The 15,165-nt window shown below is 38.6% G+C and overlaps 2 protein-coding genes across 2 annotated transcripts; one reads left to right on the top strand and one right to left on the bottom strand.

The window, feature by feature from the left end:
- Positions 1-646: 646 nt before the first annotated feature.
- Positions 647-1,232, bottom strand: LOC138347767 (uncharacterized; the record flags this gene model as incomplete). The annotated part of the gene is made up of 1 exon (XM_069296070.1): positions 647-1,232. A coding segment is annotated over one exon (534 nt), but the record flags the coding sequence as incomplete, so codon positions are not given.
- A 9,016-nt stretch (positions 1,233-10,248) lies between these two features.
- On the top strand, positions 10,249-11,424 carry LOC109119747 (uncharacterized). Its single transcript, XM_019212670.2, has 3 exons — positions 10,249-10,392; positions 10,686-10,741; positions 10,953-11,424. The coding sequence occupies exons 1-3, from the start codon at positions 10,249-10,251 to the stop codon at positions 11,422-11,424; spliced, it is 672 nt and encodes a 223-aa protein (XP_019068215.2).
- Positions 11,425-15,165: the final 3,741 nt, after the last annotated feature.

Genomic DNA, 15,165 nt, shown 5'->3' with positions numbered 1-15,165 from the left:
CTTCTTCTCGTTTCTCCTCTTTCTCGTTCGTTTCTCTCTCTTTTTCTGTCTCTCTTTGTTCTTTCTATTTTTCTTATTCAACCCTCTTTCTTTTACCCTAATTAGTACATAATTAAGAATAAAAAGGTGGCAATAATACCCCACTAATTAACTTAGGGTTACCTCTTTTAACCCTCAAGAATTTGAGTTATTAATATAAACCCTCAAAATCTATAATTAAGGAAAGAATAGTCCCAAAACGTCCCTTAAAACTTAACCAGAAATCCGACTCTGCCTGGGATTTGCGCAACCTGTGACGGGCCGTCGTGCCTGCGACGGTCCGTCCTGCAGGTCGTCGCAGAGTTCAGAGACCCAAATTTCCACCAAGGGTCTGTGACGGTCCGTCACACCATTCCGTCACACAGTTCAGAGAGTTGATTTTCAGTACCCAATTTCAGATTTTCTAAGTGTTTTGAAACGTTGGATCACGACGGTCCGTCACACCTGTGACGGTCCGTCCTGCCATTCCGTCACAAAGTTCAGAGAGTTGATTTTCAGTACCCAATTTCAGATTTTCCAAGAGTTTTGGGATGAGACACCCTCGACGGTCCGTCGTGCTCATGACGTTCCGTCGTGGGGTCCGTCGCTTCTGCCAGTTTTTCCAGAATTGAAGTCTGTTGCTCAAAACGACTAAATGGGTCGTTACATTAGATACCAATTTACCCATCGTTCGTCCCCGAACGATCAAAAGAAGGAAAACAAGGGCGAAAAGGAGTACCTGAATCTGTAAACAGATGTGGGTATTTTTCTCGCATATCCGCCTCCTTCTCCCAAGTGGCTTCTTCAATCGGTCGATTCTTCCATTGTACCTTGATGGACGCAATCTCTCTTGACCTCAACTTGCGAACTTCTCTATCTAAAATAGCAACAGGCTCCTCCTCATAAGACAAGTTCTCATCAAGCAAAACCAAATCCCAACGGATAATGTAATTTCCATCCCCATGGTATCTTTTCAACATAGACACATGGAATACCGGATGTACTCCGGACAGCCCTGGGGGCAAGGCTAACTCATAAGCCACCTCCCCTACTCGCTTGAGTACTTCAAATGGTCCAATGTACCTTGGGCTTAGTTTACCCCTTTTTCCAAACCGTATCACCCCTTTCATTGGTGAAACTTTCAACAAGACTTGTTCACCTTCCATGAACTCTAAGTCCCTAACCTTTCGATCTGCATATTCTTTTTGTCTACTTTGCGCCGCTAGAAGCTTTTCTTGAATAGACTTCACTTTCTCTATCGAATCCCTCAAAAGGTCAGTACCCCAAGGCCTAACCTCAAATGCATCAAACCAACCAATGGGAGACCTACATCTCCTACCATACAATGCTTCAAATGGGGCCATATCAATACTTGAGTGATAGCTATTATTGTATGAAAACTCCGCTAAGGGTAGGAAGCTATCCCAATGGCCACCAAACTCTATCACACACGCACGAAGCATATCCTCCAACACTTGAATCGTCCTTTCAGACTGACCATCGGTCTGAGGATGGAATGCAGTACTAAGGTCCAACCTAGTACCCAATTCCGTATGCAATGTTTTCCAAAACTTAGAAGTAAACTGCGTACCTCTATCTGATATGATGGATAGTGGAACCCCATGCAATCGCACCACTTCCGAGATGTAAAGTTTGGCTAACCTTTCTGCATTGTAAGTCACCCTGACCGGAATAAAATGAGCAGATTTAGTTAACCTATCAACAATCACCCAAATGGAGTCATACTTACCCATTGTCTTCGGAAGACCAACCACAAAATCCATTGCAATTCTTTCCCACTTCCATTCCGGAATGGGCATTCTCTGAAGTGTTCCTCCGGGCCTTTGGTGTTCATACTTTACTTGTTGACAGTTTGGACACTTGGCAATAAAGTCAACAATATCACGCTTCATTCTACTCCACCAAAAGTGTTGTTTTAGGTCACGATACATCTTGGTTGCACCCGGATGTATAGAATACCTTGAACTATGAGCCTCTGTCAGAATTGTGTTGATCAAATCATCGACGCGGGGTACACATATCCTTCCCTTGATTCTCAAAACACCTTCCTCATCGATTTGTGCTTCCTTAACCTCCCCTCGCAATACTTTATCTTGAATTCTTCTTAGTTTCTTATCATCAAACTGTTTTCCCTTAATTTTGTCAAGAAAAGAAGATCTTGACTCCACACAAGCCAACAATCCTCCCTTCATATTTACTTCTAATCTCATCAAGTCGTTAGCTAGAGTCTGAACTTCTCTAGCTAATGGGCGTCTAGAGGCTTGCAAGTGAGCTAGGCTTCCCATGCTTCCCGCCTTTCTACTTAAAGCATCCGCTACAACATTCGCTTTCCCCGGATGATACAAAATAGTGATGTCGTAGTCCTTCAGTAGTTCCATCCATCTCCTTTGTCTTAAGTTCAAATCTTTCTGAGTAAAGACATACTGAAGGCTACGATGATCCGTGTAGACCTCACACTTAACCCCATATAAATAGTGTCTCCATTGCTTTAATGCAAACACTACCGCGCCCAATTCCAAATCGTGGGTTGGATAGTTACGTTCATGCACTTTTAATTGCCTCGAAGCATAAGAAATCACACTCTTCTCTTGCATTAGTACTGCACCCAAACCCGAATAGGATGCATCACAATAAACAATGAAGTTCTTACCCTCTACTGGCAAGGTAAGGATAGGTGCGGTAGTCAACAAAGTTTTGAGCTTCTGAAAGCTTTCCTCACATTCGTCCGACCATACGAATGGAACATTCTTCTTAGTCAAGTTCGTCAATTGGGAAGCAATAGAAGAGAATCCCTTGACAAATCGACGGTAGTAGCTAGCTAACCCAACAAAGCTCCTTATTTCTGACACATTAGTAGGTCTTACCCAATTATTCACTGTCTCAATCTTAGAAGGATCCACCATCACTCCATCCTTAGAAACCATGTGCCCCAAGAAGGATACTGTATCTAGCCAAAACTCACACTTAGAGAACTTGGCATAAAGCTTTTTCTCCCTCAACATTTCCAATACCATTCTCAAATGCTCTTCATGTTCCTTCTTGCTCTTTGAGTATACTAGTATATCATCAATAAATACGATCACGAAGAGGTCCAAATATGGCTTAAAAATCCCGTTCATCAAGCTCATGAACGCAACAGGGGCATTCGTTAGACCAAAAGACATCACTACAAATTCGTAATGCCCATACCTCGTTCGAAAAGCAGTCTTTGGCACATCCTTTGCCCGTATTTTCAATTGATGATAACCGGATCTCAAGTCAATCTTAGAGAAGACACAAGCACCTTGTAACTGATCGAACAAGTCATCAATGCGGGGAAGAGGATACTTGTTCTTTATGGTTACCTTGTTTAGTTGTCTGTAGTCTATACATATTCGAAAACTCCCATCCTTCTTCTTTACAAACAAAACCGGAGCACCCCAAGGAGATGCACTTGGTCTAATAAAGCCTTTGCTCAACAACTCTTGAAGTTGGGCTTTTCACTCCCTCTACCTCTATCACGAAGTCCACCACTTCTTGAAAGGATTTCGCTGTAGCCGCTTCCTGTAAGGCTGAAATCCGCAACTCTGACCTCAACCTCTTCACAAAACGGCGAATCCGCTTTGTGGACTGAAACATAGTTGGGTGGCATACTGGGATAAAGCACGAAACTTAGCCTCATATGCATTGACCGACATCCTACGTTGCTCTAGGCTCAAGAACTCATCCCTTTTCCTATCCCTCAAAGTCCGGGGGATATACTTCTCCATAAACAAGCTAGAGAATGAGGCCCAAGTCATAGGTGGTGCCTCCGTTGGTTGACACTCAATATGTGACCGCCACCACATTTTGGCATTCCCTTGAAACTGATAAGTCACAAACTCCACACCAAACCGTTCTACTATACCCATCTTGTGTAGTAGCTCGTGACAGTCAACCAGAAAATCGTAAGCATCCTCAGATTCCGCACCCTTGAAGACTGGAGGTTTCAATTTCAAGAACTTACTGAAAAGTTCATGCTGATCATTTGTCATTATAGGCCCAGTAGTCAGACGTAGAAACGTGCCTATTTCCAATGGAACATCCATGCGGGGAGCCATAGTAGCCGCATGTTGTACCTCCGGAGCCTGAGGTGCTGGTGTAGAAAACACTGGGGGTGTCTGGCCCTGATCAGATAACCCGCTAAGATAAGCCAGAACCTGATTGATCATCTCTGGGGTAGGTTGGGGTGGCAATCCCTCATTCTGCACTTGTTCATTTTCCCCATCCTCCCCTTCTCTTATTACCTCCTCAGTCGGTGGAGGAGTCACCGCCCTAGTATCAGAAGGGCTAGGTGCTCGTCCTCTTCCCCTAGAGGACGTCCTCCCACGACCTCTACCACGGCCCCTTGCCGTTGTTCTTCCTCGAGCCACAGCCCCAGTGGCTGGCTCAGTTGTTTCTTGTCTGGCCGGTGTTGATGTTGGCGTAGTCGTTGCTCTAGTTCTAACCATCTGCGAAAGAGAGTGAAGATGGTCAGATACCAATTCGTATCGCCTAGATACCAATTGGACTCAAGTAGTAGCACGAAAGGAAGAATGAAAGAGTGAAATTTTCCTAAAGTCTTATAGCCTCTCAAGGAAAAGTAAAGGCGTCCCCCTACCGTTCCTTAAGACTCTACTAGACCTGTTCTTGTGTGACGAGACCAACGAACCTAATGCTCTGATACCAAGTTTTGTCACGACCCAAATCCGGGTCGCGACTGGCACCCACACTTCCCCTCCTATGTGAGCGAACCAACCAATCTAAACATTAACATTTCAACATAATATCAACAGAAAGTAATGTGGAAGACTTAAACTCATTAAATAAACACCAATTCAATAACTATCAATATTCAACATCTATTATTCCCAAAACCTGGAAGTCATCATCACAAGAACATCTACTTTAAACTACTAATTCTAAGAGTTTCTAAGAAGCTAAAAATACATAAGAAGCTAGTCCATGCCGGAAGTTCAAGGCATCAAGACATGAAGGAGAAGATCCAGTCCAAGCTAGAAGTGTTAGCTCACCCTGAAGATCCGGTGTGACGAGACTGGCTTGAATTACTGTTGAGTCGAAGATGACGGCACGTTTGCTGCACTCCACAATTAACAAGAAGAAAAACATAAAAGTAGGGGTCAGTACAAAGCACGGGTACTGAGTAGATATCATCGGCCAACTCAAAATAGGGAACAGTATATATCAAGTATTATCATAAATCAACTATAAAACTCAACATGTAACAACAACAAATACTATAATCATCAATAAGTACCATCAAATTCACACATGAGGACTCAATCCCCAATACCATACTCATTTGGGAATCATGTTCGTTAGATTGAGTATATTATCATCTTTCAAGATTCATTATCTTTCCTCCTCTTGTGTCGGTACGTGACACCCCGATCCCCTACCACTATGTGTCGGAACGTGACACTCCGATCCCCTAATTCTATGTGTCGGAACGTGACACTCCGATCCCCTACATGTGTCGGAACGTGACACTCCGATCCCCTACATGTGTCGGAACGTGACACTCCGATCCCCTACATATGTCGGTACGTGACACTCTGATCCACTAAATCTATGTGTCGGAACGTGACACTCCGATCCCCTACATGTGTCGGAACATGACACTCCGATCCCCTACATGTGTCGGTACGTGACACTCCGATCCACTAAATCTATGTGTCGGAACGTGACACTCCGATCCCCTACATGTGTCGGTACGTGACACTCTGATCCACTAAATCTATGTGTCGGAACGTGACACTCCGATCCCCTACATGTGTTGGAACGTGACACTCCGATCCCCTACATCTATGTGTCGGAACGTGACACTCCGATCCACTAAATCTATGTGTCGGAACGTGACACTCCGATCCACTAATATCATTCTGTAAATCATCAAGCCTTCTCTATACCGAGGCATCCTCAATCCCATTACTTTAATTCATCAAGCCTTCTTCCATACCAAGGCATCATCAATCCATTCCTTTAATTCATCAAGCCTTCTTCTATACCAAGGCATCATCATTAATAATGTATATTAAAGTTTCTTTTCAAGATTTTGGATTCAATATTTTCATCATGCTTATCTTATCACAATCATATAATCATATTCATGCAAACATACAATTAAGCATATAGTAGGGTTTACAATACTACCAATACATATCATTCTCTATTAAGAGTTTTACTATGAAAGCATGAAAACCATAACCTACCTCCACCGAAGATTAGAAATCAAGCAAGCAAGTTCCCAAAGCTTTGTTCTTCTTCTCGTTTCTCCTCTTTCTCGTTCGTTTCTCTCTCTTTTTCTGTCTCTCTTTGTTCTTTCTATTTTTCTTATTCAACCCTCTTTCTTTTACCCTAATTAGTACATAATTAAGAATAAAAAGGTGGCAATAATACCCCACTAATTAACTTAGGGTTACCTCTTTTAACCCTCAAGAATTTGAGTTATTAATATAAACCCTTAAAATCTATAATTAAGGAAAGAATAGTCCCAAAACGTCCCTTAAAACTTAACCAGAAATCCGACTCTGCCTGGGATTTGCGCAACCTGTGACGGGCCGTCGTGCCTGCGACGGTCCATCCTGCAGGTCGTCGCAGAGTTCAGAGACCCAAATTTCCACCAAGGGTCTGTGACGGTCCGTCACACCTGTGACGGTCCGTCCTGCCATTCCGTCACACAGTTCAGAGAGTTGATTTTCAGTACCCAATTTCAGATTTTCTAAGTGTTTTGAAACGTTGGATCACGACGGTCCGTCACACCTGTGACGGTCCGTCCTGCCATTCCGTCACAAAGTTCAGAGAGTTGATTTTCAGTACCCAATTTCAGATTTTCCAAGTGTTTTGGGACGAGACACCCTCGACGGTCCGTCGTGCCCATGACGTTCTGTCGTGGGGTCCGTCGCTTCTGCCTGTTTTTCCAGAATTGAAGTATGTTGCTCAAAACGACTAAACGGGTCGTTACACTAAATTAATCTTAATAAGAATATTTTAAATTTGACTATTAATATTTATGTAGTTAATAGTAATTTAATGATAAATATAGAATTGAAAGAAAATGATAAATTTATCTTTATTTGCTAAAATGAACAAATAAAAAAATAATTCGTCTATAACAGAAAAATCAACTAAAATAAAATGAGAGTATTATGGAAGATTATGAGTGTGTGTTTGTATACATTATGATCACTCTCTAGGTCATTTTATTTATTTTCTATATTTTCAGTGCTTAAAGTTTTTCTATAGATACCCCAAGTCATGTATGAATAGTTGGGACTAACAGGACGATCACAAAGTAGTTTGTTTGGTTTTTCTGCAAGTTTCTAGGATTGGCGCATTTAAAGTTAGGTGTTTGACTTTGGTCAACACTTCAAGTAGACAATCTCAAAATATAATTCTGATGCTCTCGTTAGCTATACGATATGGATTTTAGTATAAATAGACCTTTAATTTAAGGTCTCGAGACTTCCAACTCATTTCGTGGTTTTATTTAAAATAGAGCTTTTGTAGTGGGCCCCCTTTTTATTAAGACAACTTCGGAAAGAAGTTTCAATGATTTCATTAAGTTCAAAGTATTGTTTCTAGTAGGATAGAATATTAAGTTCAAAATACTGTTTCTAGTAGGGTGGAAAATTCAAATTGTGTTGGTTGGACCTAAATGATTTCTGAGGGTTCGTTTGAGATTTAGAATTTTATTATAAGTCTGTTAAAGTAGCCGCTCATGCAGAGCTAGACTCGCTTCAGTGGATCCACTTCAGTGTTTTGCCAACCGCTTCAATGAAAGTCGATGACATCATTTGGTCTTGCTATAGAATCTCTTCTTCTAAGGAGCAGGTTGGTTTTGTTGACCATCACTCATGCGGAGTTTTATCTGTACTAGCAACATTACCCCAACGATCTATGGTATGTTGGGAGGTGATCCTAGTAGAAATATCTCTCTTTTCTATTCATTTTTCCATTCAAGAAAGAAGAGTTGGAGGTAGGGTAACATATAATTTCTTTGAGAATTAATGAGTTTGAGCTGGGTTTAGCTTAGGAACGTTGTTGGAGTCGTTATTCACACTTTAAAACCCATTATTCTTGTTAATTTGTCTATCTTATGCTTGAATTAGGTATTATTAGCTACATTGTATGGATTTTTATCTTCATTTATGCTCAGATTGCGCTCAACTTTGGGGCATGAGTTCCTTCACTTAGTGAAGACAATTTATTGATTCTGTATATGGGTCCTACAATCCCATTATTAACGTTGTTTTAGGCTTAACATTCTTTATTGCACTATAGTTATCGTTTTACTCATATTGACACCTAGATCTCTGACTTGATAGCATGAAATTATTCAAAGTCTGCTTGAGAATGAAAAACCTCATTTTTGTGGATTTTGACAGCACATGTTCAACTCTGAGGTAGACTACAATTTAGGGAATCTTAGAATTAACTCATTGATTGTTTTATCATAGCATGAATCTCTTTGATATGCATACTTCTTTGTTAGCTTTATTTTTGGTTTATCTAGAAATAGTATACACATATCCTTAAGTTATTGATGTTACTTGCCATGTGATCTATGTATGTGATCGAACACCTTGATATTAATTAGTTAAGACCTTAGCCTAGGGTTCGCTAGTATATGCTTTAGACTTTAGCCTTGGTGGCTCGTGGGGCTTAGGCTTGGCTTAGATCAAACAAGGGTTTAGATGTCACCCTTCATGTTGGACTTTGACCTTCAAAAAGGATTTATGTTAGATTTTTGGCTTATTACGACGTACTAGGTCATTAGAATTGTACTAAATAATACGATTCTCTTTGTGTGGTTGAATCCTCCTGATTTAGGATTCCAAGAAGGATCATTGTTGTAGCTATTCGAATATAAGATTTGGAGTTTTTTTTGTGGGTATCTCAATGTAAAATTCAGGTGATGCTAAATCTTGTCGTGGCTATCCCAATGTAAGATTTTTAGAGGTATTACTTATTTCAATTTAAGATTTTTAGAGGTATTACTTATTTCAATATAAGATTCTAGAAGATGGTAGGTTCACACAGTTATTCCGATGTAATTCCAAGAGAGGCTGACTTTTCTCGTATCTATCATGATTTTGGATTCTAGAATGAGTTCTGCTTATTTTATGACTTTCTCAATATTCTGATTCATCCCCTAATTGGATTCTGAATGGAGTTTCATAATTCTTCATAGTATAGTTCCTTATTAATGTTAGATCTTGTGTGTACAATCGGTTTTGTGGGGGTTGATCAAGTTGTTTATTCTACTTGGTATTTTGTCAACCTTGAAGTCTTATGAAGGTTTAGATATGGTATAGGTCATTTGAAATACCTGCGTAACGTATTACATATATTCTTTTGTAGTTGATGATTTACGTTACGGTTAATATACCATTCCAGTGGCTTACATATTGTTTTACTTACTCGCATTTCATTATGATTGTGCAATCTTGAGCTTAGTCGGTCTAGGATGTTCATTGGGTACCCATTAATTTGGTACTTGTACTGCACTTTATATCTCTTTTCTCTAATGTAGATTTGAGTTTTAGTCGACCACATGCAATGTAATTGATACTTGGAGATCATAGCTGAGCTTATTTGCATCCAACGTTGGCTCAACTTTTTATGTATACTCAGTTTTTTGTATTATGAGATAATATGTATATTTGTATATGTCCGGTCATGTACTTATTCTTTTGTAGTAGATTTGTACCAATGTCCACTAGGCTTAAGATGAATTTTTCGTAACTATTTTTCCTTATTCTTTGTAGATTCATATATGTTAGTTTACATGATTCTCAATTGTTATCTCTTATAATTTCCTTGTATCTTATCCCTGATTGTACTTCAGCTCCCTAAGCCCATTATTTTTGTTTTGGGCTAAGAATTAGTTCACCTATTGGTGGGATTTAGTAGATACCATCATAATTTTTGAGGTATATAGATCCCCCCATACGCACACGTGCACACATGCACGTGCATGCACGCACGTGCGCTCTCACACAATCTAGTGAGCAGGTAAATAAGAAATTTATTTCTAGTCTAAAATCAATAAATTTATTGAGTAGTGCAGATAATTATTAATTTAATTTTAGTAAACAAATGGATACAAAAACAGTTAGATTTAGAGTATTTATATAGAGAGGGTGGTCCTTCTGGATTTGACAAAAATACTTGAGATTTTGAGGAGACATGCGAATAAGAAAGCATGCGAAGATTTCTCTGATGAATAATCATTTTTGCCTACTCAATCAGTCGCCATGGGATGTCATCACTTTTCCCAATGAAGACCTATCACTTTTTCAGCCACCGCTGTCATCTTCTTCGAATTCTCAGGTCTGTTAATTAATTAATCAATCAATCTATGTTTCTCTCTTAAATTCCTCAGATCTATGAATGCCCACTTTTCTCTTTGAATGTTGATCCTTCATTTTGTGTTTGTGTTTTTTTTCTGTTTTAGGGTTGTATCAATCCTTCCTTTTGTGTTTTTTTTTGTTTTGGCTTTGTTACTCTCACTAGGGTTCACTGTTGAATTTCAATCCTACCGTCTCTATTATATTTTCATTCTATTTTCTATATGGATTTTGCTCCATCATTTTAAAAATTTACAAGTTTTCTTTTCGGTGCAGTTTGTTGGATCTGTTGATAATGGGCCCTTCAATGATACGAATGAAACTGTTGCAAGGTAAATTTGACTTCTAAACCAATTTATTTTATTTTTGCACACACACACACACACACACACACACACCCCACCCACCCCACATCTACCCACACCCACACCCACACCCACACCCACACCCCCACCCACCTATCCATGCACGGACGTACACACATACATACACATACACACACACACACACACACTATTGTTCTAACTACTCCGACATTTATAGTGTTGCTAAGGACGTGGATGTCGATGTTTCTTTTGTTGCTAAAAAAATTAACCAAGACAAGGATGATAATGTAGAGATGAAGAATCTCGAATTATCAATGGACCAAAATAATAATGGTAACAAGAAACAAGAGAAGCAACATGAGGTTGTAGTGGCGAAGACGGGAAATTTATGCCTTCTATCAACTCGTGCAAAAAAATCATCATATTCCTCTTCCAATCCTAATGATTTCTACTATTATTCGGGTTTTGGTCCATCATGGGGCAAGAAAAGGGATGCAAGTAGGAAAACTATTCATCCCGCAACAACTATCATTGAAAATGATTCAACCAAAAATGTTGATCAATGTTTGTCATCCCAAGTGGATAATGAAGAAATTAACTATGTTGAACTTGAAGACAAGGATGATCATCATAAAGAACAAAATGTGAACAAGAAGAAGAAAAAGAGGAGATCCCTAGAAGTCAATTAAAATTAGATTGTTCATATCTCTATTGTGAAACATATTTTGTCTGTTAGTATTTAAGTATTGAATATCATTAGAAAATCGTTATTCGGATAATGTCGTTTTAGCATCGGATAGAATGTTTTGGTTTCATTATTATAATGTTTTACTTCTAGAGATATTAACTTCTCTCGACATGGATGATAATTTTTAGGTGTAATTTGTGTAGACCCACTATTGTGCTGGTCAATTATAAAATATCGATAAAACTGCTTTTCTTCTTATAAGGACAAAATTGTAATTTTAATGTTTAGGATTTATTTCATTGGATATATTTTTGTTTCAATTTGTATCTGTATAGTTTCCTAACTTTGTCTGCCACTACAAATTGGTAAATAAATATTCTTTTAATAATATTTTTCTCTTGTATCGAGTCAAAAACTTGTAGTAATTATGAGTATCATTAAAAGAAATAATATATTTAATCATTTATAAATAATCAGGTAAAAATAATTTTTGTCACGATCCAGAACATCGTGAGTGACACTCACACTAAATCACCTGGTTGGGAACTAATGACTACTTGATACCAACCCAGCTCATCAATATTAAAACTTAGTCAAGAAATAGTTATTAAAAAATATTAATCTTAAAAATGAACTAATGAATTGAGTCCCTATAAACTTAATCGATAGCCAAAAATGTTTGTGCGGAAATAAAATCCTTAGAAAGGTAAAGCCAACATACCAAAACCTAAATAGTCAAGACAAGGGATACAACTCCGAAACTAAAAACCTAGAGTGTTTGTGTCTGAAAAGATGGACAAGTAGATGCAAAAGAACTCCTGACAGCCTGAAAGCATAGTTCATCCTTGGATTCAAAGTCGGACACTTGTTAACTGAGGTCTCAGATCAGTCGTTGAAGAGGCCTTGTACTCAATAATAAAATAATTGATGCAATATCAATATACAAATCATAGTATACTGGTAGAATCACAAAGCAAGTTTAAGATATGAATGCAACATAATACAATAACACAAAACAATGCATATGGCTACAATATAAAACACAAACTCCCAATCACATATAATGAAACAAAAATACCGGATACATGTCCCACATGATCACAAATACTGGATCCAGAATTACACACATGATGAGCATGCTCAAATCATCCTCTAAATTAATTAAAAGAGTGAACGAATGTCGTCAGTAATAAACCCAACGAAGATTCGGGATTCCTCATTAAGATGGTAACACCAATTTAATATAATATTTTGGTAATCAATTATCAAAATTAACTAACATCTGAATGAAATCAACAATAACAAGCAATCTAGAGGTGCGGGAATTGAAAATCAATGTCACATAAGGGTAATTGTGTTGATCTTTAGTGATGAACATTAATGAATAGGCTAAATCATCTTCGTTCACACTAATCATCTTTTGATCTCAAAGTATCTATGTATAGAATATCATTTTTCTCACATCTACATGTTATTTCTAAACTGTAATACCCAACTATTTGAAAGAACTAGAAGTAGAAAGAAACCATTTATGGAAAGATCAAATTTGGAATGTTTCGCAAATTGAGTTAAGTATAAGTTTTGGATCAACTTCAAACGACTATAACTCTTAGCAAAGGATAAGTTGTATTTTGTAAGATATTAAATGAAAGTTTTTTGAATTATCTTTCCAATGCATTGAGATTTCTTAATTCCAAGCTCGTATGAGGGAGATATGCCCGTTCGAAGTTGGGGCTATCTAGATAAGGAAAGTTAACTTGATTTTTGAAGTTATTTTTTGCTTTTCGTTACCTAATTAATTAAATTCATTTTTAGTAATTTATTTGGGGTCTAAACTGATTTGGCTTAGTTTATGCTTCATAAAATTACACTAGGGTTTGGAGAGAGGAGAAGGAGAAGAAAGGTAAATAAACTAAGAATTCGTAACGTTCTTGAAGTTTAGCATGTGGATTTAGCAAAGGGTTAATCCCTACGAGGCATGTGAGATCACAGTGTTAGGTAGTGGAGCATGATTAATTTTAGGTTTTCCTATTTATTCTCTATTTTAGGCTTTCCTATTTATTCTCTATTTTAGGTTTTCCTATTTATTCTCTGTAACCAAAAATACTCTGATTTATTAATATAAATGTACCTCACCGTCGTGAAAGTTTACTCACGTGGTGTTACCACGAAATATTGAGTTTTCTCTTTCTCTCTCTAGATCTCTCATATCTTTCTCTTGAAAGTTCTTGTGTTCTTCATTCATCTAGTGTGTGCGCATGAATTCGATCCTAACAACTGGTATCATAGCAAAGGAGATTCAACACGATCACTGAATATGGATAGTTAGAAGCTTGGAATCGAGATGTTTGGTGGATCCGATTTCAATTTCTGGAAGATGCAGATCGAAGATTATCTGTACCAGAAAAATCTTCACGAACCGTTGACCGGGGTGAAGCCGGAATCCATGACGGAGGAGAAGTGGAAACTCAAGGATCGCCAGCCTCTAGGGTTGATCCGGTTGACTTTGTCAAGAAACGTGGAGTTCAGCATCGTGAAGGAGAAGACTACATCCGGTCTGTTGAAGGCACTGTCAAACATGTATGAAAAACCATCGGCTATGAACAAGGTATATTTGATGCGTAGATTATTCAATTTACAAATGTCTGAAACTAGATCCGTTTCCAATCATATAAACGAGTTCAATATGATTGTGAGTCAACTCAATTCTGTGGATATTAATTTCGAAGATGAAATTAAGGCATTGATTTTGATGTCATCTCTGGCCGAGTCTTGGGATACTGTTGTTGCTGCGATTAGCAGTTCCCGTGGATATGAGAAACTGAAGTTTGATGAAATCCGTGATGTTATTCTTAGCGAAAGTATTCGCAAACGAGAAGTGGGAGATTCATCGGGCAGTGCTCTCAGCGTTGATCGAAGGGGAAGAAGTAAAACGAAAGGCCAAAATCAACATGGTCGATCAAAATCAAAGTATCGAGAAAAATCCCTGAAAAGATCAAACCTGACTTGTTGGAACTGTGGAGAAAAAGGGGCACTTTCGGACGAACTGTACAAAGCGAATGAAGAAACAGAATCAGAAATTTGGAGATGACAATGATTCTGTAAATTCAACATAGGACATTGGGGATGCTCTAATCCTTAGTGTGAACAGCCCGGTTGAATCATGGATTTTGGATTCTAGAGCATCTTTCCATTCGTCTCCAAGCAAGGAGTTGTTTCAAAATTTCAAATCTGGAAATTTTGGAAAAGTATATCTTCCTGACAATAAAGCCTTAGAGATTGAAGGAAAGGGGGATGTTTGCATAAAGACCACCTCGGGAAACCAGTTGACATTGGAGGATGTAAGATATATTCCTGGGATCAAGAAAAATCTGATCTCTATTGGTTAGTTGGATAGCACAGGATATGCAGTAGAGTTTGGAAAAGGTTCGTGGAAGATTGTGAAAGGTGCTATGGTAGTAGCTCGTGGCACCAAATCTGGAACCTTGTACATCACTACAGGGTGTGTATTAACATGGCCGCTGTTGCTGAAGGTGCTTCCAATTCATGTCTGTGGAACACAAACTTGGACACGTGAGTGCTAAAGGAATGAAGATGCTGGTTGGAAAAGGAGCAATTAAGGGACTGGAGTCTGTTGATATGGGTCTTTGCGGGAGTTGTGTTATGGGCAAACAGAAAAGAGTAAGCTTCACAAAGACTGCTATAGAGACAAAGAAAGTGCGGTTGGAAATGGTCCATACAG

Source organism: Solanum lycopersicum, chromosome 3 (genome assembly GCF_036512215.1).
Source record: "Solanum lycopersicum chromosome 3, SLM_r2.1".
NCBI lineage: Eukaryota > Viridiplantae > Streptophyta > Magnoliopsida > Solanales > Solanaceae > Solanum > Solanum lycopersicum.
The sequence above is the reverse complement of the archived record's forward strand: the minus strand, read 5'-3'. Positions and strand labels throughout refer to the sequence as shown.

Bases quoted from the DNA above. Each gene is read 5' to 3' on its own strand.
- LOC109119747 (XM_019212670.2), top strand. From the start codon at position 10,249: ATGCGAATAAGAAAGCATGCGAAGATTTCTCTGATGAATAATCATTTT. The intron at 10,393-10,685 runs GTCTGTTAATTA...TTTTCGGTGCAG, and splicing joins CATCTTCTTCGAATTCTCAG to TTTGTTGGATCTGTTGATAA. The intron at 10,742-10,952 runs GTAAATTTGACT...CGACATTTATAG, and splicing joins ACGAATGAAACTGTTGCAAG to TGTTGCTAAGGACGTGGATG.